At 38.1% G+C, this 21051-nt stretch overlaps 1 protein-coding gene across 1 annotated transcript in view; it reads left to right on the forward strand.

Moving 5' to 3' along the window:
* The first annotated feature begins 523 nt into the window (after window positions 1-523).
* AMMECR1 (AMMECR nuclear protein 1) overlaps window positions 524-21051 on the forward strand; it is a 105464-nt gene continuing 84936 nt past the window's right edge. Inside the window, exon 1 of the mRNA XM_075720453.1 lies at window positions 524-695. Within this exon, the coding sequence (XP_075576568.1) occupies window positions 524-695 (172 nt within the window). The remainder of the gene's footprint in view (window positions 696-21051) is intronic.

The following is a 21051-nucleotide window of genomic DNA, read 5'->3' on the forward strand; positions in this document are numbered from 1 at the left end:
GGGACCACAAACAGCTTAAAGGGGTTATTTAGCATATACCCTATACAAGACCGAGCTTTCCAGAAGTTAGAACTGTGCCGTTTCCAAGACCTCTGCAACACATCGGCTTGCCCGACTGCTTTGAAATTTAGGAAATGGGGCACTGCTATAAAATATTGTCACTACATCACAGATATTACAGTTGAAAATAACTTTTTTTGGTCATATTTCCTCTTCCATCTGCTACTGCAGAACCTTCTTTCAAGCTGAACTCTTAAGGGTTAACTGGCATTGGGTGGAGGAGGGGGAAAGCAGAGGTCAGCTCCTGTTCTGATAGCAGTGAACTCACAAGTTACTCCTTAAGCATGTGGTTTCATCCTAGGTTCTTCCTGCCAGCATTTTCGCACTTTAATCATACACCCACAGCAACCCAGATCTTTAAATTCAGCAATTCTTTCTCAGGTTTCAGCAAGTCATTGGCAGCCTGAGCTATTTTTGGGATATTTTCTCTACTGCAGATGCAGCTCAGGAAAACGCAGGGAGCATGCTAAAGACCTGCAGCTATTTGCCTTGTACAATTTGCTCATTTCTCTTTATTTCTCTGTTTTCCTGCACTGATCACTTAAAGGACAATCTCTCTTGCAAACAAAATCCCCGGAGCCTGATTAGAGGGACTGAAGGCTCCCAGACACGGATTGCCTGCCAGCCACAGCACGGTAAGGACATGGACACTTTTGGCTAGCCTTGCATTGCAGTTTTTTTAAGCTTTGCTGAACGTTTATTTGTGTCCATCGCTTCTAAATCAACACTGCTGGCATGGCAGGCAGTCTCCAGCTCCTGGTCTCCATTTTCATTCCCTAAAATCCTCAGCACTTGTAAGTAACACATTTATACTCACCGTCTCTTTGTGTGTTCTAGAAATCAATGACTGACACTGATTTTGATCAGTCCCAGGGGTTGGGTTTTTTTCCTTACATTTTAGCATCTTTTGGAGATCTGTAATTTGTAATCCTGATTGAAACTGTGGATATTTCTATTGCCTGATCTTCCCTATTTTAGGTATATTGCTAGTCTTATTATTTAGCTCAGCAAATTATTCAAATCAGGGAATGGTTTTATGTACAGTAGATGGAAGCATTATAAAAAAAAAGACCTGCTACTGCTGATTTACAGTTATATACATAGCTTTCTTGTCTTGTGTGCTGGCTCTGCTATAATACCTTTAAGCTGCCACACAGCAGTGCGCTAACACTACAAAGACATATACAGCACAAAACCAATGCAGCAGACCCAGCTGTACTAAAAATGAATAGGTTTTATCATGCAGTTCTTTTTATATACGCTCACAGAAATGCATCAAGTAAGCTCTGCAAGAACGGCGAGATTCCAATTTTATAGGACATACTATTTTATTGAAATACTTGTAAAAATAGTTTAACATCCTCAGGGACATTTTACTTACACCTACTACTGCCGGAAGATGAACACAGTACATGTCTAATGAATGTACAGACCAAATTCAGGGAATCTCTGGTGACAGAAACGGGAAAAGGGATTCTTTTTGTCCTTTCCTGTACTTCAGGCTTTTTAGAAAACTGGAATTGCTTTATGCTTTATCCTTTCACGTTCAGTAATATGATGATAGCAAACAGAGAACTCCCCTGAGGGCTTAATGTACATCATCCAAATATTTGACTGCAACTCAGTGTTTGTTGTCCTATTAAGAGAGCTTTTAGAAAGCCTGACTTTGCAGTAGGGGTAGGGACGCCTTCAGATAGAATAAGCAATCAAAACTACCTGTGTCTGCTGCCAGACCAGACAAGAGCATACTGTAGAATTGTAGCTCCATAGTATTTCCTATCAAAATGCTTAGACATTACAGTCTGCAGCAGCAACAAAAGTTAGCACAGTCTTTGAAACAGTGTTTTAGGAACTTACTCAAACCTCACCTTTCACCTTTTCAATATGGGAGAATTTTTTGTTCATTTTCTAGCTTGCAAATGTTTCTTGAGTGATTTATAAAACCGATCGGACGGATGGGGGAAGTGCTGTATGTGTACATGAGTGGACTGAAGGTCTTTAGGGCTTAATTTTCAGTATGGGAAAAGTTCTGATGTTGATATGCAAAGAACTGAGGGAAAAAAAAGTCATCCAGGATATAATGACTTACAACTCAGAAAACTAGAAGCAAAAAATGAAAAGTTAAACTGGTATCAGTAGATTTAGGATCAGGCTCTGAAAGTGGTATTTTTGCTTCTGAAAGCCTCTCCTCAATTTTGAGACAATTTCTGTGATACTGTCTATGTTGCTTCTGAACGTAAGACTGCTCTCTGAGCCTGGCTCTTTCCTCCCACTGATGAATCTCTGCCTCAGTTTCACTGAAGTCACTAATACTAAATTAGCTTAATGAGAAATACGAATCACTCCTTTAGTCCTTAGATCCATCTTAAATTCAATCCCAAATGTTAGCACCCAGCTTGCTGGAAATCTTGAGACTCAACACATTTCCCAGAGACCTCAGGAAGAAAGAAATTATTATAGCTGGATGTGTTTTGCTAAAAGTTAGCAAAGCATTTGATTGTTTACTGTTAACAGAAGGACTGAGATGTTATTAGACAAGTTACAAGGCATACATGTAAATGTAGGTCACATATTTCTCTCGCTCTCAAAAAAAGTTACTCCCAGCACAAACAGAAGTCGACTGAAGGAAGTTCTACCGACAGGACAGGTCTGTGCAGAATTGAATGTTTTGGGAGTTCAGTGAGATGAAACTCAGTACAGTGATACACCTGTACAGGTAACCAGTCAAAGTGGTCCTTGTTTGGGCTCATTTTAGAAAATGTCATACTAAATGGTGCAATTGATAAAACTTATTCTTAGAAAGACAGTGCATGTAATTTCACAATATGTGCAGAAAGGAAATAATCTGAATAATGAAAAAGCAGATGCCTTCTAGGACATACTAACTTTCTATTTTTAAAAACAAACTGTTGCATACGGGAGCTCTCTGGAAGTTGCAGACTCCATCTTTGTTAGAAAAGGAACACAGACCATGGGGATTAGCAACTCTCCAGACATTCCCTCATGCTATGTTAATGCACATTTTTTTCCCCCCGCATATATATTAAATCAGCCACACACAAGATACTAAAGATTAACTGACTCTATAAATGTACTGATTTATAATTCAGCAGCAGCTATGATGCCAGGCACTTCATAACTCATACTTGATGGTCCCTGCCTAGAGACAAGTATATCTAAAGGGCTAATGGATATCAGTAAGGGCAATGGCTGAAGTGGAACCTGTGCTGACTTACAGTAGAACTTGTTCTGGAGTCAGAACATGAGTCAAAACCACAATTATACCTTCACTTGAACAATCACAGAAGTGGCTCCCTCCAATTTTAATGACATCCTATGACACACAGTAAAGTTACAATAAATAAGTTATTGTGCATGAGCACAGCCATGGTAATTGGCCAGTTATATTCTCTTCACCTGACTTTTTTTTTTTTTTCCCCCTAAGTTTACTCTTTTCAATTTTAGCTTAAAATTCGGTTTAAAAAAAGTTTAATTGGTCATGCACTACTCTGTAAATGGCTAGACTAAAAGCACCTATAGTCGCAATGGTTCCATTGACATGCAGTAACTCGCTACACTGCAACAACCTGATCAGGTGGCTGAACTCTTCATTAAAATTGAAGGAACAGTTTTATTTTTCCTGGCTGTCACTTTGCACCAGACTAATTCTATTAAATTGAGCTGAGGGACTGGGTTGAAAGAGCAATCAACAAGAAGAAGTGAATAGTACAAGAATTCTTCAAGGACTGGGTCTGAATTTTAATAGTCTCATAGAGGGGGACTCTGCAACAAAAACCAGGCATGCACTGACAAATTGTGCTGGCAATATGTTGGGAGGCAGCATTGATTTAGAGGAGGAATATCGCAGAGTAACAGAAATGAGAGGAAATGTAGTAGAAATTTAAGGCTCATCGGAGGCAGGAATAAGCAAACGAGGGAGCAGCCTGGAGTGGCAAGCGGTGGACTTGTGTGTGAGGAGGTAGGCACGAGCTTGGCTAGTCCGAGTAGCTCAGCTTTGTCTTCTCTGTAGCTGCTGAGTCCTGGCAGCACCAGCAGTCCCCAGCCTTCTCCCAGGTGGCAGCAGAAGCATGAAGATGCTCTGCACCCATTTCTCTCTGATCCTCCCATCTCCATTTCTTCCCACATGATCCCACAGCAGGAGCAGGCCTTGACCTGCTTTTGGCTCTCACCTCAACCGCAGCCTCTGCCTCCGATACCAGTTAGAGAAGCACAGGAAGGTAGTAAGGGCTACCTGGGAAGGATGAGAGAGGGGCTACAGGGCCTGGACAGCAGGGTGGGAATGACACAGGAATGCAGATGAAACAGGACATCCCGGGAGGAGAGTGGGAAGAGATGGGTAGACAAGCAAAGTGCAGCTGCTTCCACCCAACACTTCCCAATGTGCTACAGCTGAGAAAAAGACAAATCCATTTTATGGTATGCCACTAAAAATAAAGACACTAGAGACAGTACACCACTGATGGCATCCTGTAAGTATGGGTGAGTGCCTATTTGGAATATTATATAGTTTGTGTGACTCACAATACAGAAAGATCAATACATATCATAACAATGAGCCAGGAATATGAGTGCTATTGGTAAAGATATAATCAGGGAAATTAATTATTTAAGATGTATGACAATGTTGGCCCAAGAACAAACAGATAAAAATCAAGCATAGCAACTAGAATGAGGAGAATACACTGAAGTAGTGAGATGGGAGCAAGAATCCTATCTTTTTTTTTTTTTTTGAGATGGAGCATGATCAATTACCAAAAGCACTGTATGTTTTTGCAAGTTGCTGCAACACTATAATCGCTCCAGAACTGTTTTCTAGGTCACTGTGATACATGTTAATGTAAGTGAGATAAGAATCAGTTCGTGGATGTAATGCATGGATGAATGGATAGGTGCTGTCATTTACTTCAGCAGATGTTGCTCCTTTTGACATTACTTGTATCTCTGTACAAAGACTAAGGTAACATCGATGCGATAGCATCAGCCTCTTTAAGACACACAAATGAAACTAGCACTTTGAGTTAGAGTAAAATGAATGGAGCAAACTTGGTTCTTGTTGATATTCTGAAGAATCTAGGAAATCTGTTAAGAGGCTGCACAGATTAGGGTATACTGAATGCATTTTAAGTGTAAACGAGTACCGAAAAGTTGTTTTCATGTTAAGATTTTTCCTCTTTTGCTCAAAACCCAAGTTGACCGGGTAGTCCAACAGGCTGCCCTCACTGTGGAGGGAGGGGAAGACTGAGAGCATGAAACCCTTACTTCTTTTTTCCCCAAAAGAAAATGAAATTGAATGCCACATGGACAAGAGACAGAGACTATAATATAGATCTGGACTGATGTGTCCATTTGACACCAAAGCAACAGACCTCAAGCACAAAGGTTAAATTTTTGTCAAAAACATGTCAGAGTATCATAACTCAGTTTCTATGTAGATTCTACAACTGCCATATAGATTACAGTATGTTTGACTTGTATACTTCAGAGGTCTTTTCACAGGCTGCGGTATAAAGAGAAGGCTCTAAGTAGCCTTCAACAGATCAGCATTTCTGGTGCAATTAACTTTTAGAAATGGATGGCTGTTCTTTTCAAATTAACTTTTGAAAGATATCCTTGCAAAATTTATGACTGAAATTCCATCATTAAAACTGGAATCAGTCACTGCAAATTCCATAATATTCAAGTATTTAAATTATCTTGAGATTGTAAGGCTGTAAGCTCTCACAGCAGCAGCAGGGAGTACCATATATCAAGGAGATCCATTTAAAGATTACATGTCTGAGGCTATGTAAAACGGTGGCTATAAGAAACAGTTCAACTGCACTCACTGGGTAATTTTACCTTAACTGCACTGAAAAGAAATAAATCCATTGGATGAAAAGACTTTATTTCTGGCATTTTAAGATATCTAATTCGTTGCCCAAAAAAAAGTAAAAGTTTTGAAACAGGTAAGCTGGATACTTTAAAATGTTACCTATAAAAAGACTGACTTAGTTGAATCACTTAATAATTTTCCTTAAAACTAGTTGGGAAAACAAACCATTGTCATTAACGTTTCATGAATTTCAGTGATAATGTTTTGTAGCCTGCAAGATAAATAGATATAATCCCTGACACCGTCTTTTGGCTTTCTAGACATTGGCTCCAGTTAAACACAGCTGCAATAGACTCCTTAACCTTCCCCATCAAATCTGTCAAACTTTCTCTAGTCAGCTCTAGTGGGTATTTTTCTAATCTTGCTGATTCTTGATTGACTTTGGTTTTACTACGTATGATGATCAGGCCAGCAATCATAAGAAGGAGAACCATTAGCAAAGGCATCTAAAAATGTTATTAATTCCTGAAAGTCCAAGCCCAAGTCACTAAGGCAAGTCACTGATGGATACTAACAACATACAGCAGATCCTAACTCCGACGTCTCCTTATTACGCGTTATCATTTCCACTGCCACCTTCTAACTTCACATAAAGCTAGATAAAGTATACAAACTCAAATATAATATATCAATGCAGCAATGGTCTACCAAATGTAAATACTACTTTTAACAAGGATAACAAATGCAGGTAAAATTTGGCTCTCATTAACACTGTCTCATTTATGCTGTGACTATGTCTTTCTTGATGCCAGACACAGTATTCAGCTGTCAGTCCTCAAAATCAGAAGGTATAAAAGGGTTGAAACGAATCATTTTTTTCTGTTTGCAAAGGAAAAACAAAAGGCCTCAGCTGGGAAAGAAGAAAGAGATTATTACCACTAAGTATGAGAAGGCCTTCAGATAAGATACTGATCTAGTCATATTTATGTCTAATAATTTAACCATTTTAGAGTTAGATGGAAACAAATGCTATTTCAGCCTTGCAGATCATGCTGACATCACACAGCCCCCAAATTTAGTTCTTTCATGTAGTTTGTCGGTGCTGGTGTTATTAATAGGCACACTAAAATGGGAACTTCACCCTGGCTCAGTTTTGACTCATTGAATGGCCTTGGGCATCACATAACCTCTGTTTCCAGTTCTGTATCTGCATAATGCATTTGTCTATCTAGTGGCTTTGCAGAGGCATGGGGCAAATAAACGAGCCACTTCACAGAATTTTTAGATTGCAATACACTGGCTTATAATCCCTGTGCACTTTTACATTTCCTGAATTTTAATATAAACTTGCCTTTTTCACGAAGGCAACTAAACTGTTTAAACAGAAGGAAGAATTATTTTAAAACTTCCAAATTAAGCCTCCTAGGATTAGTACCTTGAAGTAAAAGAATAGAACCATAGCCACATAACAAAGCTTGTAGTCTCACAGCCCAAAATATCTATACTTGGTGATAGTTTTAAAAAAGCTCTTCACTGTTCAGGGGAAGAAGGGAGAAGAAAGAAGGAAGCTTAATTTCCCACCTTGCAAAGAAATAACAGATAACGTGGTTAGTAAAACCTGCACTGCAAAGTATGGTCTGGGCATACCAGATGGAAGAATCTGCCAACCAATCTCCGTTATTAAACTGGCAGGGAAAAGAGCTATATTGTTTTGGAATCTGAACTGGCTGTGAGTGCAGGACAGTCATATTCCTTTGACTGCACCAGAGGACATAAATTCTCAGAGTAGCTGAGATGATTTGCCCAAAGGTAATCAAGTTAGTTATATGCTTAGTTAATTTTTTTCCTTTTGTCCATTGAAACTATTCAAATTTTCTAGCCTTCTCTAGATTATAACTTCTCTGCTCCAAGTCTGACCCTTTCTGTCTTAAAGGGAGAAAGACACCCTCCCGTCAAGGAAGCTCCTGAGGGGACTTTTAAGACATTGACCTGCAATACTCAGGTGTTTATTTATTTATAATGGAAGCCTAAAGTAGATGCAAAAATAAATTAGAGAGGCATCTGACATTAGCTGAAAATGCAAAGATGGACAACGCAAGCACATAAATTATCAAAAGTTGAATAGTTCAACACTGATTACTGCATCAGTGAATGCCAGGAGATAATCTCCATGCTGCAGTTTTACAAGGTCCAGACATTAGGCTAACTGCTGATGCCTCATTAGATACAAGAGATTGAATCTTTCAAGGTGGTATTCTTTAGATGTTTGCTCATCCACTGTTTTCTTATTTTTTCTTATGACCTGATTTACTCTTTGCTTGGATTAGGGTCTAGATCAAAAATGGACAGTAATGTAAAGGAATACTTACAGTCCTGGGATATATGAGACATATGTTGAATGGTGTTGCCTTAACTAACCGAGCAGTGAGTTGTTCCCCAAAGTTTGGCCCTCTCAGCTATGCTAACCAGGAACATGGATCTCCAGATAGCACAACTCCCAGAGAATGGTAAAGGCCATTCCATTTCTAATTATATCACTGCAGAACAGTGAGAAGAAACAATGTATTACCCAAATAGGGCTGCATGTAGATATGCATGAATGCAGAACAGATGCCTGGTGTTGGAAATGCCTTGTCCACAAGAAAAAAGAATTCAGAGCTCCAATCTAACTCACAGCTTGTGTCCTCAGGGAACTTGGCCACAGGACAAGGAAAAAAAATTCTAAAGCTGATCTAATCACTAATCATGACATAATCATTACAACACAACTACAAATTTATGATATATCTAGTCTGACAATGCTATTTTAGAACAATAGTTCAAACTCGGATGCAAAAAACCCAAGATCTAATTCATTCCCAGTGTAAACTGGCAGTATGCCCATTGACTTCAATGGGAGATTTACTCATTCACCCCAGCTCTAATTTTGGGTCAGCATCTTTCCAATATTTAGGATTGAGTTGCACCAGCCTAAAAACTACTCACTCTTAAATCCAAAGCAAGCATCTCAGGGAGCTGGGGGAAAGGCATATTTTCATGTAAGTATGTGCATTTAGACAGAACATTTACATTTAGTGTTATTGGAGTAACTTACCCATATAAAGAGAAAAGTTCTTAAAAAAAATAAAATTACAAAGCCTCAGAGTCTAAAACATCTCTGACTCTTTTATACCCAGATAACCAGAAAGCAAGACTCAGAAGTTGCTTAATGGCCAAGCAAAATAAAATCTGACATACAATTTGATGGCAATGGCTCTGAATGTCAGATGGAAAAAGGTACAAATCCTTAGCAAAAAGAGAATGAAAGATAATGGGAAATTTGAGTACATATAGCCCCCCACCATGATCCTGACTAGCAGACAGGTTTCTTGCAGAGGAAACCTGTGGTCATGCTGAGCTGAGGAAAGAATGGAAGGAGTCCCTGAAATAGAGAATAATGAGGAAGAAAGAACAGGCAGAGCCTTAGATACACGTAATCTGCTTGGGTTGTGTAAGCAACAATAATAAATTCAAACATTAAATCAGAATGAAATGTTTCTACTTTTTTGTTTTGCGGGAAACGAGATTTTGTTTTCATTGTGATGCAACCAAATGAGTTTCAAACCAGCAAAATTTCCTGAGGAAGGGAAATTTTGAGTTGTGCTATGCGAAATACTTTAGTCATGTTAATGTGTGAATTGCAGTAAAGCACAAAAAGATACTCCACCCTACTGCAACCCAAACTGTAACAGCAGTGAGGCTAGAGGACCAGTAGTAGCCCACAGCCAAACCTAAAGTATTGCAACAGAAAGTTCTTGATCCTGGAGAAAACACTTCACCACAGGTTGGGCTATCTTTATAAATGGTATGATGATAGAGCATATATTTAGATACTTTATTGTATTACCTGAGGGATTTTGCCAGAGAGTAGCTCTATGAGGGAAAAATGAAGAGATAACTGAGGCAGCCAAGTGGTCCATTATGTCTTCTCAGAAGACAAAACAGTGAATCATTTATGATTAGTTCAATAAGCAAAGCCACTGGTTTTAGAGCTTAGCTATAAATACATTTTTTTATGTGGCTATTGATTTACGATTTAATGATGGTTGGTTAAAAGATGAGGTTGCACAAGATCTGCATCCATTACCATTAAAGGATAAGTGTCTAGGACTTGTGGATAGGTGCTGTTTATTGACTTTGATGTATTGCATAAATATTGTGGCCATACCTCAATGACTCAGTCAGGTCAGGGTGTGTTGCTCAAAACTCTACAAATGTTGAACAAGTGAAATCCCTGCATCAGCATTTTATATATTAAAACATAAAAAGTAATACAAGTTTTATAAAAGCACAGGACTTGAACAGTAGTTTCTGAACGGCTAGATTACTTTCAATAATGATCACCTAAATTTTCATCCACTGTAACTATTGCTTTGCATCAAAAAGAAATCGACTGGGCTCCGTTGCCTAAATGGCACTGCAAGTTTCTGCCACTAGAGTGTGTCAAGGCATAAGTGAGGATAAAACTTCTCCGTACTCTGTATCGTTGAGTTCAAACTACTACTGTAGCACTGGACAAAGACAAGCAGCTTGAATGTACCATTTTTCTGATCTCCTGCTTGACTGCTAGAACTTGCCTTATAGGTTATACTGTTGACAAAAAGTCTCACCCCATTACTCTGCTTATGCTGGGCACAGTGATTTTCATATGAATACTGAACAACAGAGGCATCCAGAAACAGTCCAGCCAATTTTAAGATCCATCACACTGTGCCTGTGTTTTCAGTTCAATGTCAATGAAATATCCCTTCCAGGCTAAGACTGTTATTTTGAGGCAATACAATAACCCTGTTATTTTGTATTGAAAAGTCAGCACATCCAGTCAATGTATGTAAATCTGTCCCTCCCTGCTTCTCTCTCTGTTGGATGTGTGCAGTTGAACAGTTGCAGTAAAATTTGGGGAAAAAATCCCCACATCCCCATGCAAAAACTGAAAATCTGCTGTTGTGCTGAGAATGGAGATGCTCTGCTGTATTTAAGAAATAAATTCGAAGAGAAACTATAAAAAAACCCTCTCTTTGATAGTAAAAAAAAAAAATTCAGAACAGTTAAAATTAGAAATGCGTAGGCATAAAGCGTTGCCAGTATCAAACAGAATATGTTGAAATGTACACATTTGGAAATGCTAAAAGTCAGGTTCTGCCTCCATACTTTATTGAATCAAGGCTTGGCCCCTTCTCCATCTGTAAAACTGCACTGACAGTGCTCCCTTCCTCTCTCTTTTTGCTCATTTTTGTCTCTTCAGAGTGCAGAGTCTTATTAGTTGTTTTGATTACAGGCACTAGCTCTTAGTAATAGTTTTTCACTGTCTATAGTGTCACCCTCTTGCTGAAGATTTTAGCTACTAGACCAACCCTATTAACTATTCTTTAAAATACATTAAAAAAAATTAAAAAATCCCCAACACCCAGGCAACTACCATATGAGAGATAGGAATCCTACGCACAAATCTGTAGACACATACATACTCAAGTGGTGTTCTGAATGGAGACATGTAGCACTTAATTTCATTATCTACCTTAGTTCCCTTTGGACAGGTCTGCTAAGCCTTTCTTGGAAACTGTATCAGCTTTCTGAGCTTCCAAAGGTCCACAGTGTTGTAGTGGCAATGATGACAGAGCTAAACACCTTCTGAAATCCTTAAGGATCCTTCCAAGTCAGCCACATAAGGTCAATACAAATAATGGGAGAAGAACCCCAGATCTGAAGATTTAGCCTTTGAGTTGCCCAGATCAGCCTGAGAAAAAGAGAGAGTCTGACTGGGCACCTGGGGTTCTCATCTCCTGCTCTGTAACTTTACATGAAAATTTCAAATGTTGTATTTATTTGAAATGAACTGGTGCCTGACAAGAGAACAAGGAACATGAAAGAGAAGAATAGGGACATGAAGTATAAGGGAAAGATCTGTGACGGATCAGGTCTCTTTTACTCAGTGTATACTGAGCTAATGATACGTTAGGTAGGTACCCCACAATCACATCAGAACTAAGAGATCCTTCTTTTCATGTGTAGCCTGCTGAAATCACAAACCCTTGCACGCTACATTTTCGTCCCAAAGAACAGGAGTACGGCACAGGCAGAGCACGCAGCAAGGCTCAAGGTCTAACACTGGTACAGCACAAGGGAGGAACTATTCTTACACACTAACAGAGGCATAAGCAAATGTCTTTTCACAAGTCACCTGAAAATTATTAGGACGGTGTCTCATGAAGATTTCATAGACCTGAGCAAGTGAAGTTTTCTCCAGTTCAATAACCAAACCAACAAGTCAGAAAGAAGCAAGCAGAAACCTCAGTTCACATAGAGCTCACACAGAACATTTTTTTTCTTACAAAACAAAAAACTAGTAATTTTAATTTGGGGTAAACCTGAAATATTACATTCAATTAAAAATAAAATGTTTCATGCCATTTTTTAAAAAAAAAACGTATTTTCCTTTTTTTTATTTAGATTAATTTTGAAGTGGAAAATGGTATTTCAGTTTCAAAAGATGAAAAATTTAATTTTAAGCACGTTAAAATAGTTCCTTTAAAAACTGAGAAAATGTTTTCATATTTTTCCTATTATTCCACTTGAAACTATTTGTCTAGTTCAACCTAATCTCAAAAATGGTCCCAGTCCTTTCAAACCTCTGTTATTCTAGGAGTTTAAAAATAATTCAAAATTTTTGTCCAGCTCTATTCATAAATTCAAGCAACATTTTGGCCCTACAATGTTGGGAAAGGAAATAATCAAGAGCCTTGCTAAAGGAAATATTCAAGAGCCTTTCTAAAATACCTTTCCATTTCCTGCCACTGTGTCCATCATTGGTATTGCTTGTATCCTTGTGCAGCAGCAGCTGCTCTACTCTCACCATGGCAGAGTCCCTCATTAAAGATTTTCTAGAATTAGAGTGTGAAGGCTAGAAAGTGAACTTGCTGCTTTTATAAAGAGGGAAGAACACCCAGGAGAAGGTATTTAAATTCTGTCCTGAGGCAGAATGAAGTCGATTTATGTCAGGGATTATTTTTATCTCTCCAGTCAACCAGAAGTTATGCAGCAAAGTCTGCATAGGCACAGACACGCAGCACTGTTTTGTACCAGACTCTGACAGTGTTTGAAAATAAAGAAAACTTAACAGCAGGCGGAGCTCTGCCCTTCATGCAGTTCTCCACAGGAAGGGTTTTGCAGGCCAACCACCCAGGAGCTGGCTCTCTGCTCAGGTAGGCACCAGGTCTACCCAGTTTGCATGGCTCAGGCAGTACAAGCCAGACTTCGCTTGCAGATTGCCGGTGGAGAATTTCTGTAGAGGAAGGAGACCGTTGGGTTTGGCTTCTGCATCTACCGCTCCACACTTGTCCCGACATAATGATGACAGGAAAATGAGATGGTTATGGAAGAATCCCATGCCCCGTTCTTCACTCGCATAACAACACTAAACATCTCCAATCCGTGCTGAGATCAGGGTAGTTGAACCACGAACGCCTGGGATCTTTCTCCCTCCTTTTTAGGCAGGCTCTAACACAGGAAAGAATATATTCTTCCACCCCTGAGACCTCCATCCAAAGCCCCCAACCTTTCCATTGATTCCAAAAATCCTTGGATAAAGCCCTAACCAATTATCTGTGCAGAATAACAATAGGAAAACAAAACCAAAACCCCACAACTGTGAAATTACCTCTGGAAGAGGAATGGCTATTTCCTCCGAAAAAAGGCAGTGTATTTACTGAGTTTTTCACATGTAGGGGCACGTATTCAGTTGCCTGGAAGAACATGATCTAAAATATTAAAACTCTGCATTTAATTTTCATGGGTAGAGAAGGAAAATCAGTAAAAAGCTGCTAGAATAACAAAATGGAGCAAATGTTTCCAAGCAGACTACTAAAATAAATAAATTGGATTTTAAAATTCTCTTGCAGTGTTTGGAATACAAACATTGCACCACATATCCAGTGCTTGCAAGCAAGAACATATTCATTATAAACTAACACAAAACTACATTTTCCTGTACCACTGGTGAACAAGCAGTGATGTGCAAGCCCATAAATAAGAAATTTAAATGTATTTGTATGTTAATAAATGTAATGATATATACAGCTGAATTGTAATCACCTAGTGAATATAGTTCCTAAATTACAGAGGGTAAGGAACTAATAGGATTCTCCTCATCTTGTCTGTTGGCTATGAGTAGCATATTGTGTGTTCCCCAGAACTGAGAAAGGACAACCCTCTGGAAAAGGAAGGAGTTACATCCAGAGGCCATCAGGTAGCTTGAACTTTATGATGAGGAGCTTTTTATCTTTTTTCTTCTTTTAAATTCTCTAAGTAAAAATACCACTTATTTTAAGAGATCCCCCATCCTTTGAAACAAATACGATTGAGAATCAGTTAGATATGTTATTAAAAAAAAAGATAATTATCAAAATAGTAGCTAAAAAGAATAGTTCTTAGAGAAACATAGTTTAATCTCTTTGAAATTTCCAAGAGCACATCTTCACAAAAGCTAAGATGTGATTTTGCATTATTTAATACAAGTGTAGAGATGCAGTGGATATATATGTTTTCCTAATGAACCTATGTCCAAGTTCTTGACACTTTGAATCAGAGCAGCAAAAAGCACTGGGACATAAGATGGGGTAATGCCAAAATAAAAACATTTAAAAAGAAAAAAAAATTCTGTACATGTTTTCTGCTAAATATGTGGTATATACATACTACACTCAAAAGCTTTATTCCTTTCTTGGCATGAATTTTTATGGCAACATTACTTGCAAGTAGAATGGAAAGATTATAACATATATTACAGATTTAACACATATAAATAGTGTTCTGCCTACTAAAATCCAAATATTTTTTGGAGTCCTATATTACATTTGCTTATCGTTTTTCCTGTTATTAGAAGAATCTCATATCATTCCTATGAGATAATGACACCTAATAAGAGCAGATGAAATTTGCACAGCAGTTTGCAAGAAGGAGAACTATTTTTTAATCTCCATTTTACATAAACAAAGCTGATAATAGCAAACCTTCTGGTGAATAAATTATTAGCAATTAGCCTTAATTTGGGTAGTGTATACTATCGGACCATTTCAGCGGTAGACAAATGCAATTTGAGAGAGGTTTGTTCTCTAGCAGTAAAATAACAGGCTGAGGTCACTTTAAACAAATGTTTGAAATGCAGTGTATTATTAGTATTTCAATCACTGCCAATTGCCTTGACTTACTATAATTATTGTTTCATAAGATTTAGAACAAACATGTTGTGCTATCTGCTGCAAGACAACATATGACAAATTGAGGTGATTCAGATTGAGACTTGTCTTATTGTAAGCACATTCTGAAGCCAAGGCTTTAATCCTAATATAAATTATTCAAAGCTCCTCACAACTGTACCTGTTTCCTTTAAAAGATAAAGTAAATCTTGTATGAATTTTGCCCTTCCTTCGCACAGATGATGGCTCCTCTGATTCTCTTAGTCAGGACTTGCCCATTCCAAGCATTAATTCCTTTCTACCACTTTTCCTTTCCTAATTTTCCAAAAGGAATCTTAGTGACCACAGTTGTCTGATTTTGTCAAAAGTAACTAATTTACAGCTTTCTACAAGCTTTGTGGAGTGGATTCCCTTTTTCCACAGAAGGGTGATGCACAGGCCACCCTGTTTTACCTAGCAAATTAAAAGCTAGGTAAACAAACCTCCAAACTTTTAATTTATCTTTCAGGGGAAAAAAAAAAAGGTGTATGTAGGATAGTGAGCACGAATGGCTATGATTATCTCCTTGGTCCTGGAATCTGTGAATGCATGAATGCAAGGGTTCATACCTCTCACTTCATACATCGCAGATAGAACAGGTTTCCTGCATTGTCCTCGTGGGACCCATAAGAATTGAAACTCTGCATTAAGGCAGTAATTGCAATCAAACCACATACTTCAGCCAGCAATCCACAGGACTCAGGAAGGAGTTAGTTTCCCTGATGCACAATTAGTTTCCCTGGTACACAGTTTTTATCTATTGGATTTAGGTTTGGGTATTTTTCACCTGCCTCTGAAGCATCAGCTCAGCCCTACTTGTCTGGACATACATCCAAACTCCACCCACACAGATCAAGCCAGAAGTTAAATGAGATAGTGCCAACAGAGTTTTAAAATCAAAAGCAATGTAATTCAGCAATGTAATTCATTTATGTATAAACCATATTCTTCCACTGGCAGCTATGCAACTTCTAAAGCTCATCTGGTGATTCTTGTTCCAAAGCAGAAATAATTAATTTTATCTTCATTTAACAGTTTCTCAAATAATTCCACAAACTTTGTATAGCACAAACAGCTTTTCTGATATTTTGATTTATTTTTCCCTAGTAGTGACAACTATGTAAGTAGGACTAGAAAAGTGTACTATTCTGTTCCAGAATTCTGTTTTGGTTAATGTATTTCTAGTCTTCATGACCCTTTTCATGACTATACAGCTTGACTCTCACCCTCCACAGTCCTGAGACCCTTCCCTCTCTACTTCCTCCCTACTCTGCATTTTTTGTTTTTACAGCCCTTTTTCTCAAGCACACAGCCTAGGTCGGTCATGGAGTCCACCTCATGATGGACTGCAGCTTCAGTCTGAGTAAAATACAAATATGATCACATCTGACATGACTTCTTTTCCTCCTGATATCAGCATGACAACACAGTTGATGGCAACATAGCCATGTTAGAGCCTGGGCTGCTGCTAAGGAGAAGGGAACTTGGGAAAACATGGTAGCGACGTGACTTTAAAATCTATATGCACACAAGGTCTTTCACACATTTCCTTACCTCTACACTGGGAAGAGGAATACCGAAGTCACATATGGCATTATTTCTCTATTCCTTGGATAACCAAGGAGGGCTACATACAGAAAATACAGAAAATTTCACACAGAATATCCCAATCTTCTTCACTCCACCTCCATAAAGGCTATCAAGATCACATGTCAGATTTGGGGAGACAAGAATTCTGCATCACTTTAGGTGCTGACAGCACTTAGAACAATCTTAATTTGATCTACTTCTGATCCCTTTTCTGTTTATGTCCTTGGTGCAGGTAGTTCAAAGAGCAGGATTTTCCTTATCCCCCTTCTCCTCCTCTGCAAGTCCTCTGTCTTGTTCTCTGAACTTTGCTCTCAGCATCTCTTACTTCCCTCTCTGTCTGGCAGACAGGGCAACCTTTGGGACCCTTGTGCTCTTCGTGTCACCACAGGGCAGAGGTTACGATTCATGCAAGAGCTGCCTCCTGCCAGGCTGTGAGCAGTATGCTGATGTGACAGCTTGGCAAGTATTTGAGACTGCCACTTCTAGCAAAATAACTGTCCTGAATGCTGTTTGTCATATATACAACCACACATCCATCAACAAATAGCCCTATGAAATGCAACTCTAATGTATATTTCAAATGAGATGCCCACAGGCACTTATAACATGAGTACATGTCAGTAGCCATATGTGCTGTAATCCTCCTCTTTATACATATACCCAGCACAATCTACTCTGTATTCTCTGCTTTGGAAGCAAGATTAATCTAAAAATTTCAGAATTAATTCAAACGCATTAAATAGAATATGAATCTTCATTACTTTGGCTACCAAGCAGTTAAAGAATGTGGCAAATGACCAAGTCATCAGCCTGCCATTCAGTTTCAGCTATATGCTGTGCTACCATTTCATTTCAGGTTCTTCAAAGCCCTGCAGCTGAACTACAGCCGGGTATTTAATGCAGAACTGTATCTTTTGGGGGAATGTGTTATTTTTAAATGCTTAATAATTATGAATTCATTTGCCATTCTTTTTATAAGCAGGGGATCATAATGAACTCATCTGATATTCATGTGAATGTCAAGTGTGTTCCCACAGGAGTTTTATTCTAATTCACTATTAGTTAGTGGACTCATAAAATAAAAAGCTATCCATTTTTCACTCTGAATATGCAACGCTTGGTAATTGTTCATCAAAGGGCAAATGTAATATTTTTCTTTGATAACTTTCACTTCTGATTTAACCAGGTAAAGAACTAGCTTTAAAGTAAGGGTACGTTTAGAAACAGAAATAGATTTGATAAGCTGTGAGTCTTCCATTTAAAATGCAATGAATGAGATTAACGTGAGCTAGCATTTAAAAATATAGATGTATTATACTATAAGCATACATGCTTGAACTACATGCATTTAACGTAACAAGACAAACTGTACCCTGATATATAATGCCTAATGATAGTTCCATGAAAGACACATTTTTAGTGTTCATGAGGTGATCACAACTGTTTTCATGCAGCTGTTGTATTGCAATAGAAAATTTAGAGGTGAGATACTTACAGGTCACCGCAGGATTTGAATGTGATGACACTGGACAGTGGGACTTTGACCTGTGAAAACAAACACAAAATAAGCAATAGAAAAAGAGAGAATTCAGACTTTGATTTGGGTTTTTTTTCAGAGAGTTAAATTCATGGGGTTTCTTATGAAATTATTTTCAGATTTCTTCTAAATCCCTAATCTAAACTGAATGTTAGCTGTAAGGACTTACCCCATGAAATGATAGCCCTGAACTATTTCAGCAACAGTTCCTTAGATCTGACATGCTGTGCTAGGCTTCTCCTCAAGCATCTCACAGTCACTCTTCCAATCTTTAAATGCTCTTTAGAAATGCTGACCAAAATTAATAAATTATTATAAAGATGCAATTCAGAATCCCATTTGTAATTGGAACCACTAGATTGATATAGTTTAAGATACACAAGGAAAGGAGTTCTTTTTCTCAGTTGAAGTAACAGAAGGACATGTTTTTAGTGTTAAGGATTATCTCAGTTACTTCTTTCTGCATGGAAATGGTCATTTCCTCAAGTCAAATGTACAGTGTTTAAATAAAAATGTTACCCCTGTGCAATCTCTGGCAGTCAGGAGGTTTAGAATATTAACAAAACCATTGAGAAAAACAAGCATGCAAACTAAAGCTCAGATGTGAGTCTTAATGATCACAGATATTTCTTTGTGTTAAAGATTGCAACTTCACGTTTTACAACAGTTAGCAGAAAAACATAAGCAGCAGTGCTTCCTGAATGCTATGACTCCTTTCGTAGTTGAAGAAATACTGTTTACTTTACTCTTTTGAAATACTTTTTACTTTGTGTAAATAATGATCATGTTAACAACAAAAGGTCTGTTAAATTAAATTGCTGTAATGTCAGATAGGAGGGACTGAGTTACATAGATAATGTGAAAATAGAAATATCAGCAACAGTGAATGAAGACTGCACAAGAGGGCTAAAACTACTGTGCCAAGAACTGGGTGAAACTTTGTTGAAGCTTGCATGTTTATCAGCTGCTTTTTATTCAAAATGAACATATTTATTTTATACATTAAATAACTGTGACAAAAAGTTATCACCACCAGCAGGTAGCCTGAAGGCCCTTCCCTAGAGTGAGAATACAAGAAGTGTGGGAGATAAGAAGCTTGAGAAGACATACAGTTTTGTATAACAGAATTTGTGTGTGCATGGACATGTATCTATATAAATACCACTTTCCTTGAAAGCAGAGGATAGCTCAGGAGACCTAGGAACAAACAAATCATTCATCAATTTACAAGGGAACCTACAGGTTTAAAAGGCCTGATTTTGAACTCATCATTCTTTAATGGTGAAATTCTATTGACTTCATTGGAGTAATTTGATTTATACATGTCTGAAAGGAGAATTGACTTTTGCAATAGAAAGTACATTAGAAAATATTACTCTGGAGAACATGAATTCTACAGAAAGGAAGCAATAAAACTAATGAATAAGTAACTATGAATAAGTGAGGTACTGAATGCTACCAGTTCCCACAGATTCAATTTTATTCAGAAGCTTGCAGGACTTGGGGTTCAGGCTTGCTAGTCTCCTCTAAAGCCTTAAAGATACAAGAAAGAGTTATGGATGTGGTGTACATGAGCCGTTTGGCTTTTGCTACCACACCCAAAAGAAAAAAGAAGAATCTGCAGGACTGAATGCATGAAAGCAGATAGGGGTGAGGGTGAGAGGTGACTCCAAAGTGCCATGAGGATCAGCCTTAGTGGGGCTGCACTCACAAATCGCCAATGATGAAAGTAACAACTGCAAAGAGGTTTTGCTGGAGCCCTGCTGGCTTTTTGCCACAAAGGGTAACGTCTGCTATTAATTAACATTCTATCTATATCTCTAGGCTCTTCTAAGACAATGTATTTACTACTTTTAGCAGTTACAGGTTGATAGTACTGAAGCACCAGCACCTTTATGGCAAAACACTGGCATTTGTCATTTTTTCCTTTGTGCAGAAAAAGAGAAAGTGCACCAAAGTGATATAAATGGTGATTTTATAAAACTAGTCACAGAAAGGAGGACTAACATGACACTCAGGGTGACACGTACCGATCAGAAGCACTGGAAGATAGAAGGTTAAGTAATTCAGGCATCTAATATAGAGAATGCTAATACTTCTAGGGAAAAAGGAAAAAAAAAATTCAGTAAATAATAATACGTAACAGTACTGAAGGAGAAATACTTACAACTGACAAACGTATTTTTATAAGCTGCAATAGTCTCCTGCAGCTAATGAACTTTCTTTCAAAACAACAGTCAAAATACTTCATGAGGTGTGACTAAAAACATCCGATATAGAGTGATTAGACGTTCCCACCTGGAACCGTGGAAGCAGTTCTTGGCCATCTTAACAGGTTCTTTTGTAGAAGTGAGAACGGTAAAGGGCAGGCAGAAGGATTCACTGATTCTTTGCTGCTCACAAAGATTAAAGAAAAGTTCTTCAGTCATTGGAGAAAAGAACAGTATATCTCATTTCTCTGAAAGGAATAGAGAGATGACAGCTTCAATGCTATCTGAGCAGCGTAAAATACCAGAGCAAGGGAGCACGAACCTAAGCCAAGAACTGGCCGTTAGAGCAATGGAGGTGGAATTCCTTCACATCAAAAGCTAGATAATATGTGCAAAAAGATAGCAAAAGCAGCAGCCAGAAAAAATTAAATAATTTCACAAGAAAATTAAATAACATCTGAAAAAGGAAGCGCACTCTTACATCAAAGGGAAGATCAAAATTTATGCCTGTTAGCTTCCTTACATGGGAGCATTTCTGTCATCCTAATC

This window comes from Pelecanus crispus, chromosome 13, assembly GCF_030463565.1.
Source record: "Pelecanus crispus isolate bPelCri1 chromosome 13, bPelCri1.pri, whole genome shotgun sequence".
NCBI classification, from domain to species: Eukaryota; Metazoa; Chordata; class Aves; order Pelecaniformes; family Pelecanidae; genus Pelecanus; species Pelecanus crispus.